The sequence below is a fragment of the Suncus etruscus genome, chromosome 5 (genome assembly GCF_024139225.1).
Source record: "Suncus etruscus isolate mSunEtr1 chromosome 5, mSunEtr1.pri.cur, whole genome shotgun sequence".
NCBI classification, from domain to species: Eukaryota; Metazoa; Chordata; class Mammalia; order Eulipotyphla; family Soricidae; genus Suncus; species Suncus etruscus.
In genome coordinates, this window is record NC_064852.1 from 122,573,845 (window position 1) to 122,594,016 (window position 20,172).

General features: G+C 38.9%; 1 protein-coding gene and 1 non-coding gene across 2 annotated transcripts in view; both read left to right on the forward strand.

Annotated features, from left to right (window-relative positions):
- The window catches only part of ANKRD44 (ankyrin repeat domain 44), a 342,805-nt gene that overhangs the window by 190,988 nt on the left and 131,645 nt on the right, over positions 1-20,172 (forward strand). The window contains exons 5-8 of the mRNA XM_049773177.1: positions 8,543-8,743; positions 9,299-9,386; positions 13,336-13,478; positions 15,441-15,653. Coding sequence (XP_049629134.1) covers positions 8,543-8,743; positions 9,299-9,386; positions 13,336-13,478; positions 15,441-15,653 — 645 coding nt within the window. The remainder of the gene's footprint in view (positions 1-8,542; positions 8,744-9,298; positions 9,387-13,335; positions 13,479-15,440; positions 15,654-20,172) is intronic.
- On the forward strand, positions 1,427-1,589 carry LOC126009865 (U1 spliceosomal RNA). The gene has a single exon (XR_007496045.1). It is a non-coding gene; the product is annotated as a U1 spliceosomal RNA (small nuclear RNA).

Sequence of the window (20,172 nt, forward strand, 5' to 3'; positions counted from 1 at the left end):
CAGTGCACATTTCCTGCCACCAATGTCCCCAGTTTCCCTCCCACCTCCCTCCTGACTGCCTTTAGGGCAGGCATTCTTTCCCTCTCTCCCTCTCATCCTCCCTCTCTCTCTTTTTCCTTTCCTTCTCCTGTTCTCTCTCTTCCTTTCTTTTTTTCCCCCATGTTTTGCAATGTTGTTACTAAAGAAGCATCATGCCCATCTTAACTCCAAGAATTTAACTGTACTAAGTGTTTCAATGATATTTTCTTCTTCCTTTGATTTTGACCCTATTGTTTGTATTTTGTATCCTCCTAAATTATGGACAGGAAGTGAGACCAAGGGGTGGTGGGGAAACAAAGATTTGAAATTTGACTGTGGGCATAGCTTCCCATTACTTGTAGTGGCTCCAAATGTTGTATTTTCACTCAGGGAAAGTGCTCTGGAGCAAGGGTTGCCACAGGAAGTAATCCAAATGAAGTTGAGAGTGAAATGTGTGTGGTGAAGTAGCAATCTGTCTCATCAAACCAAGAGAGAGCTGCCTGCCAGACTGTAGTTTTTATTGAGTGCAGAGACCAGCCTTGGTCATGAGAGTAAGGACAAAGTCTATCCTGAGTTCATTTTGCCCAGATTATACAATTGCTATACACTCTATACAACATATATCCAGCATACACGGTAGTGAATGCATGCAAGATAAACTGACTTAAATGCATTTTATGACTGTTTAAGTCATTAAAACTTGCAAAATCGAATCTAGTTTCAAAAATATATCTAATACATAGGTATAAGTCAACATTTTTGAGCCTATTTTTCATTACATAAAATTAATATGTTCATATTTCTGTGCCAGGAAAAATAATGTTCCTTGTGAAAGTTCATTTCCAGAGCTCGTAATAGCACTAGGAGTATCAGATCAAAATATTGATGAAATTTCCATTCATGCCTGACTTTAAAAGCTTCTCTGCAGACAGGAAAGTAGATCAAGACATGGTCCATGCTAATATCACTTGAACATCATCCAAAATAGGCTGGTTGGATTTGAAAGACGTCCCCTCAAGGTTTATTGGGTACCAACCAGTCTGTGGTGCATGCTTTGTTGAGTCCTAGTTCTATATCTTCCGCCTTCTCCCACTCCTCTTCATATCTTAAATCCCTGGGAGACAATAGCCAAACAAATAATTGATAATGAAAAGATGTTTAGCATTTTTTACTATTAGGAAAGTGCAAATCAAAATCACAGAGACAGACTTCATGCCTAATAAAAATGGCCCCTAAAATAGGGCTGGAGTGATAATATGGCTGCATGGAGGGCCTTTGTTTGCCTTGCATGTGACCAACCTGGGTTTAATCCCCATATAGTTTCCTCATCCCTGTCAGGAATGATCTATGAATGGAATCAGGAGTAAGTCCCAAGAACTACCAGATGTGCCCTAAAAACAAAAAAGCAATACTTACCTGGCAGGGGAGATGCCATGATCATGAAGGTGGTTTCCCCAGGGCGAGACTTATCCATTGCACTCCGGATGTGCTGACCCTGCGATTTCCCCAAATGTGGGAAACTCGACTGCATAATTTGTGGTAGTGGGGGACTTCGTTCGCGCCCTCCCCTGAAAAACAAAAACAAAAAACAAACAAGCAAACAAACAAAATTAAGTGCTGTTGAAGATATGGAAAGAAGAGAAGCTTTTTACACTGTTGGCAGGGACCTAAACTAATACAACCATTCTAGAAAACAGTACAGAGCTTCCCTTTACAAAAGGAAGATTAGGCCATAAAACATGAATCATCTGGTTCTGCCTCATATATTTATGTCTTCCTACAAAATGAGGGAAAAAAGTGAATGGTACTAGGGACAAAGCAGTCTCATGAGCATTGAGTGGAAATCAAAAAATGATCAGACCTAAATGCCCAACCCGAAGTTAATGACAATAGAATCAAGAGACCCAAACCACAACAAGCTATACACAGGGGACCTGTTACACTAGTAGTCCAGGGGGCTAAAAGTGGAGGTATGGGATGCATGCTGGGAACAGTGGCAGAGGGAGGTCAACACTGCGGGTGATTGGTACCAGAGAGATAACATGAAGGTAAGGTGTTCCCCTTGCATGCAAAAGGACGGTGGTTCGAATCCTGGCATCCCATATGGTCCCCTGAGCCTGCTAGGAGCGATTTCTGAACGTAGATCCAGGAGTAACCCCCTGAGCACTGCCGGGTGTGACCCAAAAACCAACCAACCAATCAACCAACCAACCAACCAAACAAACAAACAAACAAACAAAAATATATACGGCGGGTGAGATTGCCTTAATTCACTGTCACTATGTACCTTAAATATAACATGAGAGACTTGTAATTCACATTAATATCAATAAAAATTATAAAAAATATAAATAAAAATATAAAAGGAAGACTAAAAATACTACATCCAGCTTACACACATACATATACTTTTCTTAGAAACTACAGACACTCTTACTAAAGCCACTTCAGGATCCCATAGATATCTGTTCTTGTGTGTGTGTGTGTGTGTGCATGTAACTGGAATATTACTCTAGTATATTAATGAATCTTACTTTTTTCAACAACCTGGTCCACCTAGTAGACATTATGCTAAATGAAGTCAGTCCAGTAATAACTCAAATAAACCCACAATAGAAAACAAAAACATCTTAGATGCTGAGATGAAAATAGTATTCACAAGAGCTGACGGTGGAGGTGACGGGCACAGGGGTGAATTGTTGCTGTTCATGGACTGGAATGTTTTGAAGGGATCATAGCATAGCATGCACAGACATCAAATCATGTGCTACATCTGTAATTGACATTAAAAGCTGCTTTTTCTTCCTTAATCAGAACCACACAGCATTATTTTTAATTGGATCCCTATGAGTCATTTTCCTCTGTCTCCAAATAACTCCCACAGCTCTGAAAATGAATATTGTACCAAAAATATTAGCAAAATATTTTACAATGCTAGATAACATCCATGAGAAAGATTTGGGACTGCCAGATGACTGCCTTTTCTCTGTTTTTTTTTTTTTTATTTCTTTTTTTATTCTTGTTGTTTTCTTTTCCTTTCTTGGAAAAGAGCAGCCATGAGGCAAAGGAATTAAATGCCTATAATCCTGAAGAGTTTTATACTGTTTACTAAAGCATTAATACATTTGGAAGCTTACTTGGTGGAAGGCATTGTACCGTGGGCTGTAAGGGGACACAGAATGTATTTTCTAGAACAAAATATGGAAGGTGGCCTCGCACATAGGAGACTGTGATTGTATCCTAATGCTTCTGGCCTTTTTTACATCTTTCTTTAATGTGCTGAACTCCTATGAGCACTAAAAAAATAAAAATAAAAAAAATTACTAAATGTTTTACTTCCCTGTTCTAGAAAAGTCAAAGCTAGTTGTATCCTATCTTTGAGGCCCAGACCTGACCCAGTAATGGACCACAGGACACAGTTATTGTGTCACTTGTGTGCTGTAATGCATGTGAAGGTTTATTGAGCACTTACTTTACTCTTGGCTATACACACTAAATACTTTCTGTACATTATTCCATTTCAACCTCTGAGTCACCCTTTGAGATTAATATTACTCCTAAGCCTTTTATTTGGTAAGATAATATCAGAGAAGTTACGTAACAAGTCTAGGGTGCCAAGTGAAGGGAGGAAGTAGTAAAATGAGAGAATCTGCTTACTACCCCACCCAACTCTGGGTGCTTGCCTTGTACACAGCTGGTCCAGATTCAATCTCCAGCACACCATATTGGTCACCTGAGCCTGTCAGGAGTGATCCCTGAGCACAGAGCCAGGGGTAAGCCTTGAGCATCATCAGATGTTCCTTAAAACAACAAAAAAGGATATTTACATATAGAACATAGATTATGCCTGGAGAAGGAATAAAGGAAACATTTTACGACCTATTAGCATGTAGATGAATAGTGAGCAGTTTTATAATGGATTTAAATCATACAAGGTGCTAAAAATATCTTGTTGAACCTCACCCTCAAGGTTTCTGATGAAACTTGTGGTTGAGTCCAGAAATTTGCATTTTCAAAGAAGACTCTGATGTGTGTAGTTTATAGCTTCCACTCTGGGACCTGGAATTGAAGATTGGGAACACTTATTATCTACTGTTCCTTGTGTTTCAAGCCAGCATTTCTTGAGTAAGTTTCCTTAGAATAGTTTCTCTTCTAATCTTCTGTAGACCTTTTTATATAAAAGTTCTTAGAATAATTGTACTCCAATAATAATTATAATCATAAAGATCAGTTTAGGGATGATTACTTGCAGAGAAACAAGTCTGTACATTGAGGGGTTGGTCAATCACCAATTTATCTTTGCTGAGTATGAAATTTCAATGATCAAGATGATAAATAAAAGTCCAAATTAATTTAGTAGTAGAGTAAATGCCTTTAGGACTCAAGGGCAACCTCAGTGATGTCAACCTGTAATAAAGGCCTTGTTAGTACTCGTGTATTACCATATTTTTTGCTCTACAAGATGTACCTGACCATAAGACATACATACTTTTTAGATGTTCTCCTCTCCTTCACTCAGGCTTTGCCTCCAGGCAGCATTTGCTCCATGAGATTCACTTTTGGGGGGCATGCATCTTATGGTTCGAAAAATATGGCATACTATTGACTCTGATCAAACAGAAAGTAAGATCAGAATCTTATTAAAGCAACTTACAGTTGATAAAACTTGACATTGCTGCACCTGCAAAAACTATCCATAGGTGTAGAAGATTGCTCTTCCATGAGTAATTTATGATTACTTAACCACAATGCACATTCAAGAGTAAAATATATTAGTGTAAAAAATATTAGACACATGTTTAACCCATGCCTACTTCTCTTTTTCTTGTGCCACAGTGTATGTTTTCACTCCTTATTACAGAGTTGGAGTTGCCTTGTGAAAAAAGTGGAATTCATAGAAAGTAGAAATGAAGTAACCCCAAATTTCATTTCCAGTTCTCTCCATAGGACATCTGGTGACAGACAGTTCTCCATCTGCCTACTGTTTCTGTATTTTACATAGAACAATCTACTAGGGACTAAAATCCAGTCCCAAACAGCTGATATTTTCATTCAGAGGACTGCCAGAACCCTCACATACTTACTCACTAAAAATGAAAAATTTCTCTGTAGGCTTCTAATTTACAGTGTAGCCTGTGGACTAGTCCTGAGCCAGGAGCTTTTGTCTTCTTTTGTGATGAAACATTCAGAAACTTTTCGAGCAAATTAATAACTGCATGCATGTTAAGTTGAATAATAAGATGATTTTGTGTCAATGTCCTCTGCTTGTTTTGTTTTTAACACCTGGCAGCACTTCGGAATTATCTCCTTTTTTTTTTTTTTTTGATTTTGGTTTTTGGGTCACACCTGGTGTCGCTTAGGGATTATTCCTGGCTCTATGCTCAGAAATCACTCCTGACAGGCATGGGGGACCATATGGGCTGCCGGTATTTGAACTACCATCCATCCTGGATCGGCTGCGTGCAAGACAAACATCCCCATATGTTTCCTGATTTTCTAGTTTATCCTAAATGTACAAATAAAGTCATCTACATATATAACAAAAGTATTAAAATACCAACATGCATTATTATTTGGCTTTGAATGTGTGTAAACAGAACTTTTTTAAATCATAGTACCTTGAGATAATTACCTCCAAATTTTTTGTAATTTATCTATAAAACAGTCTTAGGAGGCAAAATATGCATTTATTTCTAAATTGAACATATGAGCAACTATCACAAACTAATACTCAAGACACAGTATATGTGGAAGAAGACTCTTCTTTGACCATTTCTTTTATATAACCAGGTAAATAATAGACTTCTGATGATGTTCCTCTGTTCTGGTCAAGTTCTTGACACATCTGATTAATCTTGTCTTTACTTTGACCCTTTGATAGAAAGCATCTGGTAGGAGTAGGAAAATATCAAATTAGTAACCTTCATATTATTTATACTTTCGCTGGTATTCTTGTCATCCGTGGGCTCCTTGCATGAAACATTTTAGGGAGTGTTTAGCATAGGGTACACATCGTATGATCTGTAAATGGACATCCCTGTACAATTTAGGGCACTCAGAATGAATGGTGAGGTAACTGCTGTTTGCTCTGCACTGTGGAAACCCCTGTGTTCTCTGAGGGCACCCCAAACTGTCAGTAAGGCAGCATTACATGGTCAGATGACCCAGGGCCCAGTGCCTGTCCAGAAGTTTAGTGCCAGCTGAAATGATTTGTTTTAAAAAATAATATTAAATGTAAACAGGCTTCCATAGTTTCCTCCCACATGACTATAGATTGTGTCTAATAACTGTCAGGATCTATTAGCACAAATTAATAAAAATAGTATATTTTATTTTAATTTGAAGAGTTACATTGTGATTAGACTTTTTGTTTGTTTTGTTTTGGGGCCACATTGGTGGTACTTAGGAGTTACTCTTGGCTCTGAACTTTTGGCAGGCTCGAAGACCTTATTAGATGCTAGGGATTGAACCCGGTTGGCCACATGCAGGCAAACACCCTACTCACTGTACTTTTACTCCAGCCTTGTGATTTGAGTTTTTTAATTGTCCATTTACCCTGATTTGTTATTTATATTTTTTGGCCATATCCAGTCATGCTCAGTGTTTAGTCTTGGCTTTATACTCAGGGATTAACCTTGTGTGGCTAGGAAGGCCAGGTTGGCCTTGTGCAGGGCATGACCTTTCCAGCTGTGCTATCTTTCCAGCTATGCCAAGGTTTAGAGGTTTAAACACAGCTAAGGTTTCTTTCAATCTTTCATTGTTTTATTGGTGTATTGCACGTGATAGATGAATATTAATAATATATGTATCTGTGTATGACTTTTAATGAATTCAAAGAATATTTAGTTCTTTATTGATAGTCTTGCTGAGGATGGGTGTGGTATATATACTTTTCCTTTAGTAATATTGATACAATTTTTTGGACTCTTTAGTTTATTGTCGTTTATATAATTGAAATGAACTATTTCTCAGTTGTCACATTGTTAAATTTTTCCCCTTTAATTTGCCAAGCTAATCATCCTTTGCTTTCATTCTACTGCCCAAGTTAGCTATTCTTTTCAGTATATTATTACTGTTAATTCATGAAACCTTCTTTTTATTTAGTTATGTTGCTAAATTATAAATGTTGTTGGATTTAGATAGTCTACAATTAGAGACTGTTTTGGGAGGAATTGCACACCCAGCTGTGCTCAGAGCTTACTCCTGGCTCTGTACTCAGGGACTACTCCTGGCAGGCTTGGGGATCATATGTGTGCTGGGAATGGAACCCAGGTAAGGCAGTGAGCATGGCAAATGCTCTATCTTGCTGTACCATCTCTCCAGCCCATATCTGGGAAATATTTATATGTATGCATGCTAAAATAGATGGAATATAAGGGGTTATGGGAACCGAGGTGAAGAAGCATGACAGAAGTAGGAAGCCAATACTTTTTGTTGATCTATTGATGCCATATTGACAAGATGTACATGAAGAAGCCCCACTAATAAAGTATATAAAAGGCTCTGGAACTGACAACCATTCCCTTTTCAAGGGAAGTCATGTCCCTTATTTGACTAAACAGAAGAGTGTCCTCAGTACTAACTATTCAATAAACTCTCAGGAAATATTATAAAAACCCTGAAGTCTTCTAGAGTCCCTGGAAGGGAACTATTCAGCTGTATTGCTAAGAGCCTTGACTCTTGCAGGGAATCCACTGCACAGCCAAGATTTGAAAGTTCAATTCAAGATCTAATGTGCTGACTGGTCTGTGAAAGAAAGAGGAAGGATCAGTGAAAGTGAAGTGTCTCTATGATAGTGCAAGAAAAATTTTGGAAAAAAATGGAAAAAGCTGGAGTGGTTTCATACTTTTAAATTTTATATATTCATGTCTGCTAATCAAGTACTGATCACAGAGTGAGTATTAAGAGGCATATTTAAAAAAATAAGGATTTATAAATGGATCCATGAATATGTGAAGGATTTTGAGTCCTTGGATGTTGAAAGAGATCCTTATTGACATATCACCTTTGAGGTCTTTTCACCTTGGCTATTTCACCCTGGCATGCACTCTTTTTTGGGGGAGGGGGCCCACACCCAGCAGCCCTCAGGGGTTACTCCTGGCTATCTGCTCAGAAATAGCTCCTGGCAGGCACGGGGGACCATATGGGACAACGAGATTCGAACCAACCACCTTTGATCCTGGATTGGCTGCTTGCAAGGCAAACACCGCTGTGCTATATCTCCAGCCCCCTAGCATGCACTCTTATGTATGAGTATTTTCATTTAGCCTATGAAAACTTTATTATGAAATTTGATGCATTGGAGATTTGTCTGAGTTCTGGCTTAACCCAGATGGGGAAGGTGAATCTGCACAACTGTTTTGTTCTTTGTAATAGAACAACTTTCTTACCTCAGAAGAAGAAGCATCTTGAGGCCACCAATGTGGGCAGGAAACATGTTATTTCTTTATCCTTCTAGCTCAGGAGAAGCATCCTCTACCCAGTAAGTATGGTTGGATCTCTGCAAACTCTCTTTTCGTTGCAGGAAGCAGTGCAAGTACTGATTAAGCATTCAGCTGATGTCAACGCAAGGGACAAGAACTGGCAGACGCCGCTGCATGTGGCAGCAGCCAATAAGGCTGTCAAGTGTGCCGAAGTCATTATCCCCCTGTTGAGCAGTGTCAATGTCTCAGACCGTGGCGGACGCACAGCCTTGCACCATGCAGCTTTGAACGGCCACGTGGAGGTGGGTGTCCTCAGCTTAGGGAACAAGAATGTGGTTTCTCTTGGGACCAATATAAAAATTTCAGGCTGGAGCAATAGCACAGCAGGTAAGGCATTTGCCTTGCAAAGTGGCCAGCCCAGGTTTGATCCTCATCATCCCATTGGTCCCCCAAGCCTGCTAGGAGTAATGTCTGAGTGCAGAGCCAGAAATAACCACTGAGCACTGCCCGATGTGGTCCCCAAACCAAAATGAATAAATAATATTGGACTCTAGTTCCCAAATGAAGCCTAAGTGTTAATTCTTAAGACTTTTGGAGATGGTGATAATATTTTATTTACACAGCAGCTATATTCACTTCAATACTTAGAACCTCAATGAATCAAAAAGTCACCTGTTTCCTCAGTCTTTTTCTCTGAGACCCATGCCACAGGGTCTTTCTTCTGTTATAGCATCATCTTCCTTTGTATAAACTTAGACCCCTGCCTTATATTGATGCCTGGTATGAATTTGTTTCAGATCACTCACTGTGGAGAAGAGTGGGAGAGTGTTCATTTGATTTCTTTATTTGTCTTTCAGATGGTCAATTTGCTCTTGGCCAAAGGGGCCAACATTAATGCATTTGACAAGAAGGACCGGCGTGCTCTGCACTGGGCAGCATATATGGGTAAGAATTCTAGGAATGAAAGGCACAGTAGAACAACCATCTCCAACCAGCCACATGTCTCCAGATTACCACGTAGATTTTCTCTTGAGATAGGCCAATGTCTATTCAAAAATGACTTCAGTTGAATTAAGATGTGATCTCTTTTACTGACATCTTGGAATACTCTAGCTGGGCAGTTGCTTTATTTGTCTTCAAAGATTTATGTATCTACAAAGAGGAAACATAAATCATGAATGTTTTTCAGTCTCAATTTGGAAAGCTGTACAATGTGTTCAACTTGTTATTGCAGCACAGTAAAGTCTTTCAAAAGAAAGACAATTGACTAAGAAAACAGGTGTGTGTGTGTTTGTATGTGTTTGTGTGTGTGTATAATGTGCTGGAACTTACACCCAAGTCTCACATATGCAAGTCATGTGCTTTGCCACTATGCTACATCTCCAGTCCTACTTCTTGCAAATATTTTGGAAAGAAGAAAAAGGAAGGACTAAAAGACACTTCCCTCTCCAGCTTTTATGTTGACCAGCATGGCAGTCAACTTTCCTTCCAGAATTTAATGCCCTTCTTTATGCCCTCTCTGATAAGGCAGAAGAGGGAAGAACAGTTTTTTTTTTTGTTTTTGTTTTTATTTTACTGGGCACAAATACCACTAACAACTAAGATGTCAGCAATATTGATTCTTAGAGTAGACTTGTGGGACAAGAACTAATATCTGTCCTTTGCCATTAGGGAAGATCCTGCATTTAAAAAAAATCTCACCGATGATTTTATCAGCACAAACACAAACTGAGTGTTCTAAACACTTAGATATAAACACTGAATGTATAAACACACAAGCTGAGCCTCTGAGTTATCGAAGATCCACACCTACAGTCTCTGCAGTGATGATGCCATTGGCATTTATGAAAAGATCTATAAAACACATTACTTTAAAACAGGTTATAAAACATATGAATACTGTTTGTAAAAAAAAGTCTGTACCATGAAAACAATATGGGAGTCTTTCACAGTGATATATATCTCCAGAGATTGGGGATGGCAAATAACTTTGGTTCTCTCTTCCCCTTCTTTTATATATAAATAAATATATATAGGGCCTATTCTATATATATTTATATATGTATGTATATATGTATATACAGGGTCTATATTTATATATAAATATATAGGGTCTATATATAATATGTATTATATATATAAAAGCGGAAGAGAGAACCAAAATATATATGTGTATGTACATATATAAGACTTATTAACTTAAATATTTTAATTTCACATTTTAACCCTAATATTTTATTAAATATAAAATTATAACTTGAAAATCTTTGCTTATTGGGCAACACCTGGTGATGCTCAGGACTTCCTGCTATCTCAGCACTAAGGTTTCAGTACTGGTGGGGCTGAGGGGATCATATGGGATGCTGGGATACAAATCCAGGTCTGCCGTGTACAAGATCAGTGCCCTACCTGCAGTATTATCACTTGGCACCCTCCTCTTAGCATATTTTTGCTTTTTTGTGACTCTTTTAAAGTAAGCATACAAACCTCTTATTATTATTAAAAGTGATGTTAATTATGGGGAGAATGAGTTGGGAGCATGTATGAAAGAAAGGTGTGGTTATAGATGGGTTTGGAGGAGTCCTTGGGCTTAAATTTCAAATATGTAAGATATTGCAAGCATTAGAACTTTTTAGTGGTGACATGGACATCTGAAATGGCTGATGGGGCTGGAGAGATAGCACAGTGGTAGGGCATTTGTCTTGCATGCGGTCAACCCGGGAGGGACCCGGTTAGATTCCCGGCATCCCATATGGTCCCCGAGCCTGCCAGGGACGATTTCTGAGTGCAGAGCCAGGAGTAACCCCTGAGCACTGCTTGGTGTGACCCAAAAACCAATCAATCAGTCAATCCATAAAGTTTAAAAAATAAAAATGAAATGGCTGATGTTGGCAATGTCTTTGTGGTTCCCAGCTATTTGAGAGCAATGAGAGTTTTGAGGCTCAGGTCTCCATGCTAAGTTTCCACTCTATGGGAGCCCACATGAGGCTAGTGTGAGAGAGACTCCAAGAACCTGGTAGTTCAAGGTCTTGTTTAGCAAAATTGTGCTTACACATTTGTGTAGAAGTGCTTTAAAGAAGTCAAGTATGTGACAGTAGGATTCTAATAGGAAAGAATATGTGTATTATATATATAATCACATATATGACTATTTTTAGAAAATAAGGAACAAAACCAGGATAAAGACCTTAAAATTATACACTAGAAATTATTAGGTTTTTTTTGGGGGGGGGATGTAGGGGGAGTTGGGCTTATAAGGTAGTTCTTGGGTTTACTCCTGGCTCTGCTCAGGGCTCTATTTGTGGTCTGGGGACCAAGTTAGTAAACTTGGGGCTCTATTTGTGGTGCTGGGGATCAAACTCAGGTTGGCCATGTGTAAAGCAAGTGCCTTAACCACTGCCCTATCACTCTGCTTTCTACTCCTACAAATTAAAAAAAAATGTTCCTTTATTCTGTTGGGAGTAGGAATTATCACATTTTATAATATACAGTAAGCCAATTTTTTTTGTTTTATTGCTTTAAAACACACATGCCCACACACTCACCTCTCGCACATACATACATTTCTTTATCATTTATATACTGCATCTCTCTCTCTCTCTCTCTCTCTCTCTCTCTCTCTCTCTCTCTCTCTCTCTCTCTCTCATACTTGTTCATAGACATACAGATCCACTTCATTTTAGGTCCTGGAGTTCATTCTTGTCTTCTTTCCAACTTAAAGCACTGGATTGTAAACATCAGCTAGTTCATAGTAACAAAATCAAGGTCAAGTATGCCAAAGCACACTTTTTTTTAAACTTTTGGGTCACACCCGGCAGTGCTCAGGGGTTACTCCTAACTCTATGCTCAGAAATCACCCCTGGCAGACTCGGGGGACCATATGGGATGCCAGGATTTGAACCGATGATCTTCTGCATGAAAGGCAAATGCCTTACCTCCATGCTATCTCTCCAGCCCCACCATGTTTGTTTGTTTGTTTGCTTTTTTCTTTAGCCACTAATGCCTGAGAATACTTTTAAATCCAGCTGCTAGATATGGCAATTCTTTTGTGACCCTCAGGGGTTACTCTTGGCTATGTGCTCAGAAATTGCCCCGGGCTTGGGGGACCATATGGGATGCTGGGGGATCGAACTGTGTTCGTCCTAGGTTAGCACGTACAAGGCAAATGCCCTACCCCCTGCACCACTGTTCCAGCCCCCAAAATGGCAATTTTTATAGGTTAAAAAAAAAAGCCAAAGAGCAGTAATTTCTACAACATATCATTCATTCGGGGTCATTCTGACAAATTGCAATTCTTTTCTTTCATTCGCTTTTTGAGAACAAATGCTATCATTAAACAAGTCCATGAGGGATGGCTTTTAGTTTCAGAAGTGTTGCTCTCTTGGTGCTGGAGCAATAGGATAGTGATTAGGGTCTTTACCTTGCATGCAGCCAACCCTGGTTTGATTCTTCTCTCCCCATTTGGTCCCCTGAGCCCTACCAGGAGTAATTCCTGAGTGTAGAGCCAGGAGTACATCCCGATTGCCGGGTGTGGATCAAGCTTCCCCTCTCCCAAAGAAAAAAATCATTTTATGCTCTCCTTTTAACAGATGTTTGAGCTATGGCACTAACACAGTGGAAGAACATCATCTTTATTTATGTACAGGCAGCACTTTTGATCTTGAATGGGAGGAAGGTTTCCATCTGACATGAATTAGCTTCCCACAATACTGACACATGGTGCTCACATAGCAGAAACTCACTCAGGGTGGGAGAATTTTCCACAAACCAGTTTTATCTAAATTGCTCAGGAACATACCAGTGCTGGTAAAAGCTAATCATCTGGATGGAATGAGTTGTCAAATTGTGTGGCCTATAAATGTGAATGATGCTTTCTGCTGCTTCCTTTGGAAAGGCCACCTAGATGTTGTGGCGTTGCTCATAAACCATGGTGCCGAAGTGACGTGTAAGGATAAGAAGGGTTATACCCCACTGCATGCCGCAGCCTCCAACGGGCAAATCAATGTCGTCAAACATCTCCTGAATCTCGGTGTAGAGGTGAGCTCTGATGACTGTCTTGTCCTTTCTGTATTTGTGGGTTTCCTGTCATTCTGGAATGAAGTCTTATGGATTTGTAGATTTTCATATACATGTAAATACATAAATATGTGTGTGTTGTGTATTTGTATGTAAATTTAGGTGCCCTGATTTACAAAGCTTTTAATAGCATTTGATATGCCCAATAACAAGAATTGGGCATTCGATGTTTCAACTCCAAATATATTGCTGGTCAAAGTCCCTCCACTGTGACCATAAGTTCCCTCTCTGTTCCAATCCCACCTTTTATGAAAATTTAGAATTAAAAATATTTTTACTGAAAATTTTTAAAACAATTTTTTTTACTCAGTGTAGGTCAAATGCTTACAATACTGTTGTCTCTTAGATCTGCGGATTTTCTGTTATACTGAAAATAATTCCTCTTTGCATTTTGATCTAACAGATTAAAAACATTTTTTGTGTCCTATCCTTGATATTGGCAAGTGATGACAGTGTGCATCTTTTAAGTAACAAAAAACCAGAAATTTCCTAACTTATTTTTGAGGGGGAACCACACCCGGTAGTGCTCAGGGGTTATTCCTGGTTTTGCATTCAGAAATCACTCCTGGTAGGCTTGGGGGACCATATGGGATGCCAGGGATTGAACCCAGGTCCATCCCATGTCTGCTGCATGCAAGGCAAATGCCCGACTGCAGTGCTATCACTCTGACCCAGAAATTTACAAACTTTCTATATATATATAGAAAGACAGAGGTGGTGCGACTGCCTGACCCCTCACAAGGAAACATTTGTTCTTTTTCTAGCCACAGAGCTGTCTGCATTTAAAGCCCTAAGCTTCTTCTTATTTTCCCAGACCTGCCCTGCAGGTCTATATATATATATATATAAAATACCTAGACCTACTTATATATTACTTATGATACAGATTAACTAGTGACTTTTTATTTATTTTCCTTTTCTTTCTATTTATTTTTTAAATTTAATTGTCATAAGAAACAGTTAAAAGTTGTTGATAGTGGAGGTTCAGTCAATGTTCCAACACCCATCACTTATGAACAAGTGCTCATTTCCTGCCACTAATTTCCCCACTTACTCTTCCATTCTCCCACCCTTCCCCATAGTGATCTATGGCACTATGACAAACGCTTCTCCTCCTTCTCTTCTTCCTCCTCCTCCTCCTCCACTTTCTCCTCCTCTTCCTCCTTTTCCTTTCCTTGTCTCTTCTATATATGTGCTCTCACACATGAGAGCACTCATCTCCTTTGTAGCTCACCATCAAGTCATCACTTAAAAGCAGAATAAGCGAATGCAGGAATGAGCGAGCAGATGGGACAGACCACAGCCATGTTTTATGCTGAACTGGAGAAGTTCAGCCAGGCCCTACGCTTGTTCCATGAGCTGAATGGGAGCAGAGGTGAAAGTCTGGAATGTCCTTGTCCCTAGAGAGAAGGGAAAGCCAGTTGCAACTCTGAGACTGATGGTGAAGTTCAGCTGCAGGGCAGGTCTGGGAAAATAAGAAGGAGCTTAGGGCTTTAAATGCAGACAGCTCTGTGGCTAGAAAAAGAACAAATGTTTTCTTGTGAGAGGTCAGGCAATCGCACCACCTCTGTCTTTCCCATCCATTCTCTCTGCACTGAGTTTGCTGTTCTTTTCTGTCTTTTCTCTGACATTCTGAAGCAGCTCGGCCTTTCCTTTTCATCCCCTGTCTTTCTACAAAGCATTTTCCCACAGTTGAAACCTCTAATGCTTCTTCCCTGGTTTCTTTCTTTTCCCCCACCTTTACCCTTTACTGTTCATCACTTCAGCATGACAGGCTTCCCCAGGCTTAGGTTCACCTGGAACAAGTACTGAATGATTGCCTTGATTGATGCACATTACTTTTTCCTAGCAAATTGTGTGGATGTGCGTGTGTGTAACATGTACATTAAGTACATTAAGTGTTGTGCATTGGGCTCTCCCCAGATCGATGAGATCAATGTCTATGGAAACACGGCGCTCCACCTCGCGTGCTACAATGGGCAGGATGCTGTTGTTAATGAGCTGACCGACTACGGTGCTAACGTGAACCAGCCCAACAACAGCGGATTTACCCCTTTGCACTTTGCTGCGGCCTCCACACATGGTGCTCTGTGTCTTGAACTCTTAGTAAATAACGGGGCGGATGTGAACATCCAGGTATGATATTGTTCTTCTCTCTTGGTGTCTTATGGACATTTGTGCAAGTTTCTCAGCAATAGCTATCAGCTATTCTAAATAGAATCAGGTTTCAAAATAGTATCTTTTTTATTTTATTAGTGTCCCATCAGTTGAGATGACCAAGGATAGAGAGTATAGGAGCAGGAGAAGGGAGCATTTCAGGTAATCATATGGTGTTGAATGTTCTTAAGAGGAAAAATTTGGCTAGATATCAAGCAATGAGTCAACTCTCTATCAGTTAACCAAGGAGAACCTTCAGGTTATTGGGTTACTCTCATACTTTGGATTAATGAAAATGTTTAGATTGCATATGGAATATGCTAATCTGTACTCATCCTTACATCTCAGCTGCTGAGGAAAGAGATCTCAAGCAAAGTCCACTCATAGTCTGCTTGACTTTTGGGTGTGGTTGGTTTTGGGACCACACCTACTGGAGCTCAGGGTTACTCATGGCTCTGAGCTCAGGATTATATGGGATGCCTGTAGGGCTCAGAGGAACATATGGTATGCTGGGGGTTGAACCTTGGTCAGCCTTGTGCAAGGCAAGTGCCTTACTATGGCTCTGGCCCAATTTTGCTTGAATTTTGAAAAAGTGCTTATAAGTTCAATTTAAGTAACATTATATAAACTTATTTTATGATCTCCATTATTACATTTATGAACATTTTCCCTGTAATTTCTAAGCAAAGAGAAATAAAGGTTCAATTTTAAGTACAATAATTTATTATGGTTAAGTAGAGTTTCATGATATGAAAAGGAGTGGGGAATAAACCTGAATGTGATCTGACTGAGGGATGAAAATCGTTTAGCATCTGGGATCCTCTATCCTATAGGGATTACTAGTTAATATAATTGCTATGTGTTCAGAACTGAGCAATAAAAGCCATAATCTGGTGGTCAAATACCAGAGACAGAAAACCTAAAGGAAAATTTTTCAATAGTATACCTAGTCTTAATCTGAATAATTGAGTTCTGACTTAAAAGGCTTAATACAAGGTATTATTTTGATCTTCATTTATTTTCAGTGACTTTGGAGATGATAAATCCCTTTTAGTTCATACCATATAAACAAAGCTGCCCTCACCAAGACTGATGAAACTCTTAATGCGTTCTATTTCCATGACCCCATCTCCTGCTACTCCTCTATCCCTATGAGAGGAAAAGAAAAAGACAAAAAAAAAAAAATCAAAAACCAACTGGGCTCAGTGCTACATGGCTTCAAACAAAAATTCATAAGGAAAGACTTGAAGCAAGCATTACCACTGACTATAGGACTATTTTTTGCATTTGACCTGACTTTGGTCATCTCTGTTAACTCATTCTTTACTAAAAGTACACAGCACAAAAAGAAAAAAATGTATATTGTGTGCTGTTCCTGACATGGGAGAAGCTTTGTAAATCATGCAGTAGGAGAATCAGACCGTTCTGCTTTGACCCTGCCTGCAGTTTAGTTAGTGAGCACCTAGTTGGTCCTAAGAGGTCCTAGATAAAGTCTTTAATTTATTTTCTAGAAATGGGAAAGCTCATAAAAATTTATACAAATCCGATCTAAATACTAAAATGTTTGTGGAATCTGATCTATTTTATTAAATGCTAATGAGGGAGATATTAGAACAAAAGTTAAAAAAAAATAGCACCACCCAGGGGGATGAGTTACTAAAAAAAAGAACCCTGCAATTTCTATTCTCATTTTCTTTAACAGATATGTGCTGTTATTATTTTCTTACTAGAGGAGATGTTATACATTCTGATTCCTGAATCCTTCCAGCCCTTTGGACAGTCTCCAGTTCTAGTACTCAACACCCTGGACTCTGAAATCAGTTAGCTCTTAGAAATTATCTTCCACTATAGGACTGTAGTCAATGATGATGTAATATCCTTCTCCTGATTGCTGTTCCTTTTCCATTAATAATATCATTTCAGTGAAGCATCAAGCTTATTTTAGTCTTCCTTTCTCAATTTTTTTGATTCAGGTTATAATGATTATTATGATTATAACCTGAATCAGAAAAGATTCATAAGGAAGAAATCCTATTTTTCTCCTCATCCATCTTCATTAAGTGTTGATTAAAAATTTAAAATATAAAGATCCACGTGTTGGGTGAGTCCTTCCCCACTCCAACCACCACATGGCGCCTCTAGCCCCTTCAACTGATGGGCAGGTCTGATGATGCAGGTAAAGGGGGAGAAATAATTCACAAGCTGTCAGTTAAGATATTCCTTGGAGTCAGCTCCCTTTATTCCTCATGGCTTTTTCTCTGCCATGAGTCTTTCTGTCTCTGCTTTCTTTTGCCCAGTTCTCCCTGGCCTGTGCTCCTAAGCCATGTCTTTCTTTCTGTCCTTTTGCTGCTTCTCCTCACTTCCCCCAAGCCAGACTTTTTATTTTTTATTTAAAACAGCTCACCCTGTCCCAGGTGTGGGCGGATCTGATCATCCAAGTGGAATAAACACCTCAAAAGAAAGTTTAGGTAAAAGGGCATTGGGGGAAGAATCTTCTGCTTTACACTTAAGAATCTTCTGCTTTATTTTTTCACCAAGATGAAGTTACTACTCTGATTTCTTCTTCTTGACATAAACTATACATAACTCTTTTCCCCCTAAAGATATATATCTATAGGATATTAGAAAATATATTTTCTGTAAAGTAAAAACCCATGTAGAGGGCCAGAAAAATAGCAGAGTGTTTAGGGTGTTTGTTTTTCATGAAGCTTACCTGGGTTCATTACCAGACATCCCAAATGCCCCCAAGCCCACCAGCAATGACCCCTGAGCTCATAGCCAGAAATAGGCCCGGAGTACCACTAGGTATGGTCTCTCAAAACAAAAATAAAACAACAAACAAAACCCCTTGTAGTTCTGTTATTCCAGCTCACAATCTGTGGCTTCTAAGCTTTAATATGCTAAGCAAGGGGCTAAAGAATTATACAGTGTACAGAAGATTTTGTCTTATACATGAATGAGGATCTAGTTTTCATGTGCAGATAGATCTGTAAGTAGAGCAGGAATAAGCCCTGAGCACTGCCAGATGTGGCCCCCAAAGCAAACAAAAAAGTACATTAGAAATGGGGATTCTGGAGCCAGAGAGATGGTTCTAAGGGCTTCCTACACCATTGGCCCAAGTGGCTCAGCTTCACCTGCAGAATAAGGCTGGGTTGTCGTCCTGTTCAGGGGAGCCTTCACACACAAAAAGAAATGAGGTGCCCCTTACTCCTGTTATTATTCAGCATTCTGGATACTTCTGAATTCACATTTCTGATGACAGCCAGGTGATTTCGATGGAGGTAGTCCCAACTGCACTCTCAGAAGTACTTAAATGGTGATTTGTCTTCGAATGTGGAACTTCAGAGTTTGTGGGAACTGGGCCACATCCAGGGGGTACTCAGAGGCTACTACTCATTCCTGGTGGTACCAGGGATCAAATTGTAGTCATCTACATGCAACACCAGTGCCTTTACCCTTATATTATTTCTCTAGCTCCACTACTATAAGATTTTTTAAATAGTACTTTTAGCGCAAAAGTATATGGATTTCATCATGTAAATAAACCTGCATTTTTGAAGTCTCAGATCTTAACCTTATACTTCAGATCATAGATTTCTCTTGATACGTAGAAAAATAATGGTTATGAGGACTTTTTAAAGAAATATTTGAGGGGACCAGAGTGATAGCACAGTGACCTTGCACATGGCCAACCTGGGCTTTATCCCCAGCATCATATATGGTCCCGTAAGTCTGCCAGGAGTAATTTCTGAGTGAAGAGCATTGTTCAGTGTGGCAAAAAAGAAATATTTCAGTAAACAAATATATTCTACTAGGAGTATTTTTTGAGAATTTTTGTAATGACTCTTAATTAAGAAAGAGTAGGACTTTGGTACCTGATAAATGATCATTAGTAGGTAAATTCTGTACATTGTCTATGTTTTGGTTTACTCTGTGTCAGAAAGTTTCATGATTTACATTTTGAATAACAAATAGATGTTACAAATTCAATGTAAATTTCTAGGTGATTGCTTTACTGAATAATTCCATGCCTTTGTCTTCTGATGAGTTAAGTAGGGAGGGAGTTCAAAATTTGTTTTTTGTTGAATTAAAATATAGGAAATAGTGAAGTAGTCTATATCAGTTTCGAAAATTGGAGAAATTTATAATAATTTACTTAATTTTAGGTCAAAAAACATCAAGCAGCCAATAGACCATTTGCCTTTTTTCAACTATTATAGATAAAATGTAAAGAAATGCCTTGAAGAAACCCTCTAGCAGTAGATTCAAAGGAAGATAATAGCATTTTGGATAATAGTTTCAGTTTCAAATTAGGGTAGTATAAAATAACATCTATGTAGTGGGAAATTTTACATTTATCCTCAAATAATTTTCACTTCTCTGGGCTTCTCTAAAATGAAATTTTATGAAATAATTTCAACAAATCTGTTTCTCATTTTTGGATTTAAAATGATCTTTATCTTCTTCCTTCCAAATAGAACCATATAACTTGAACCAT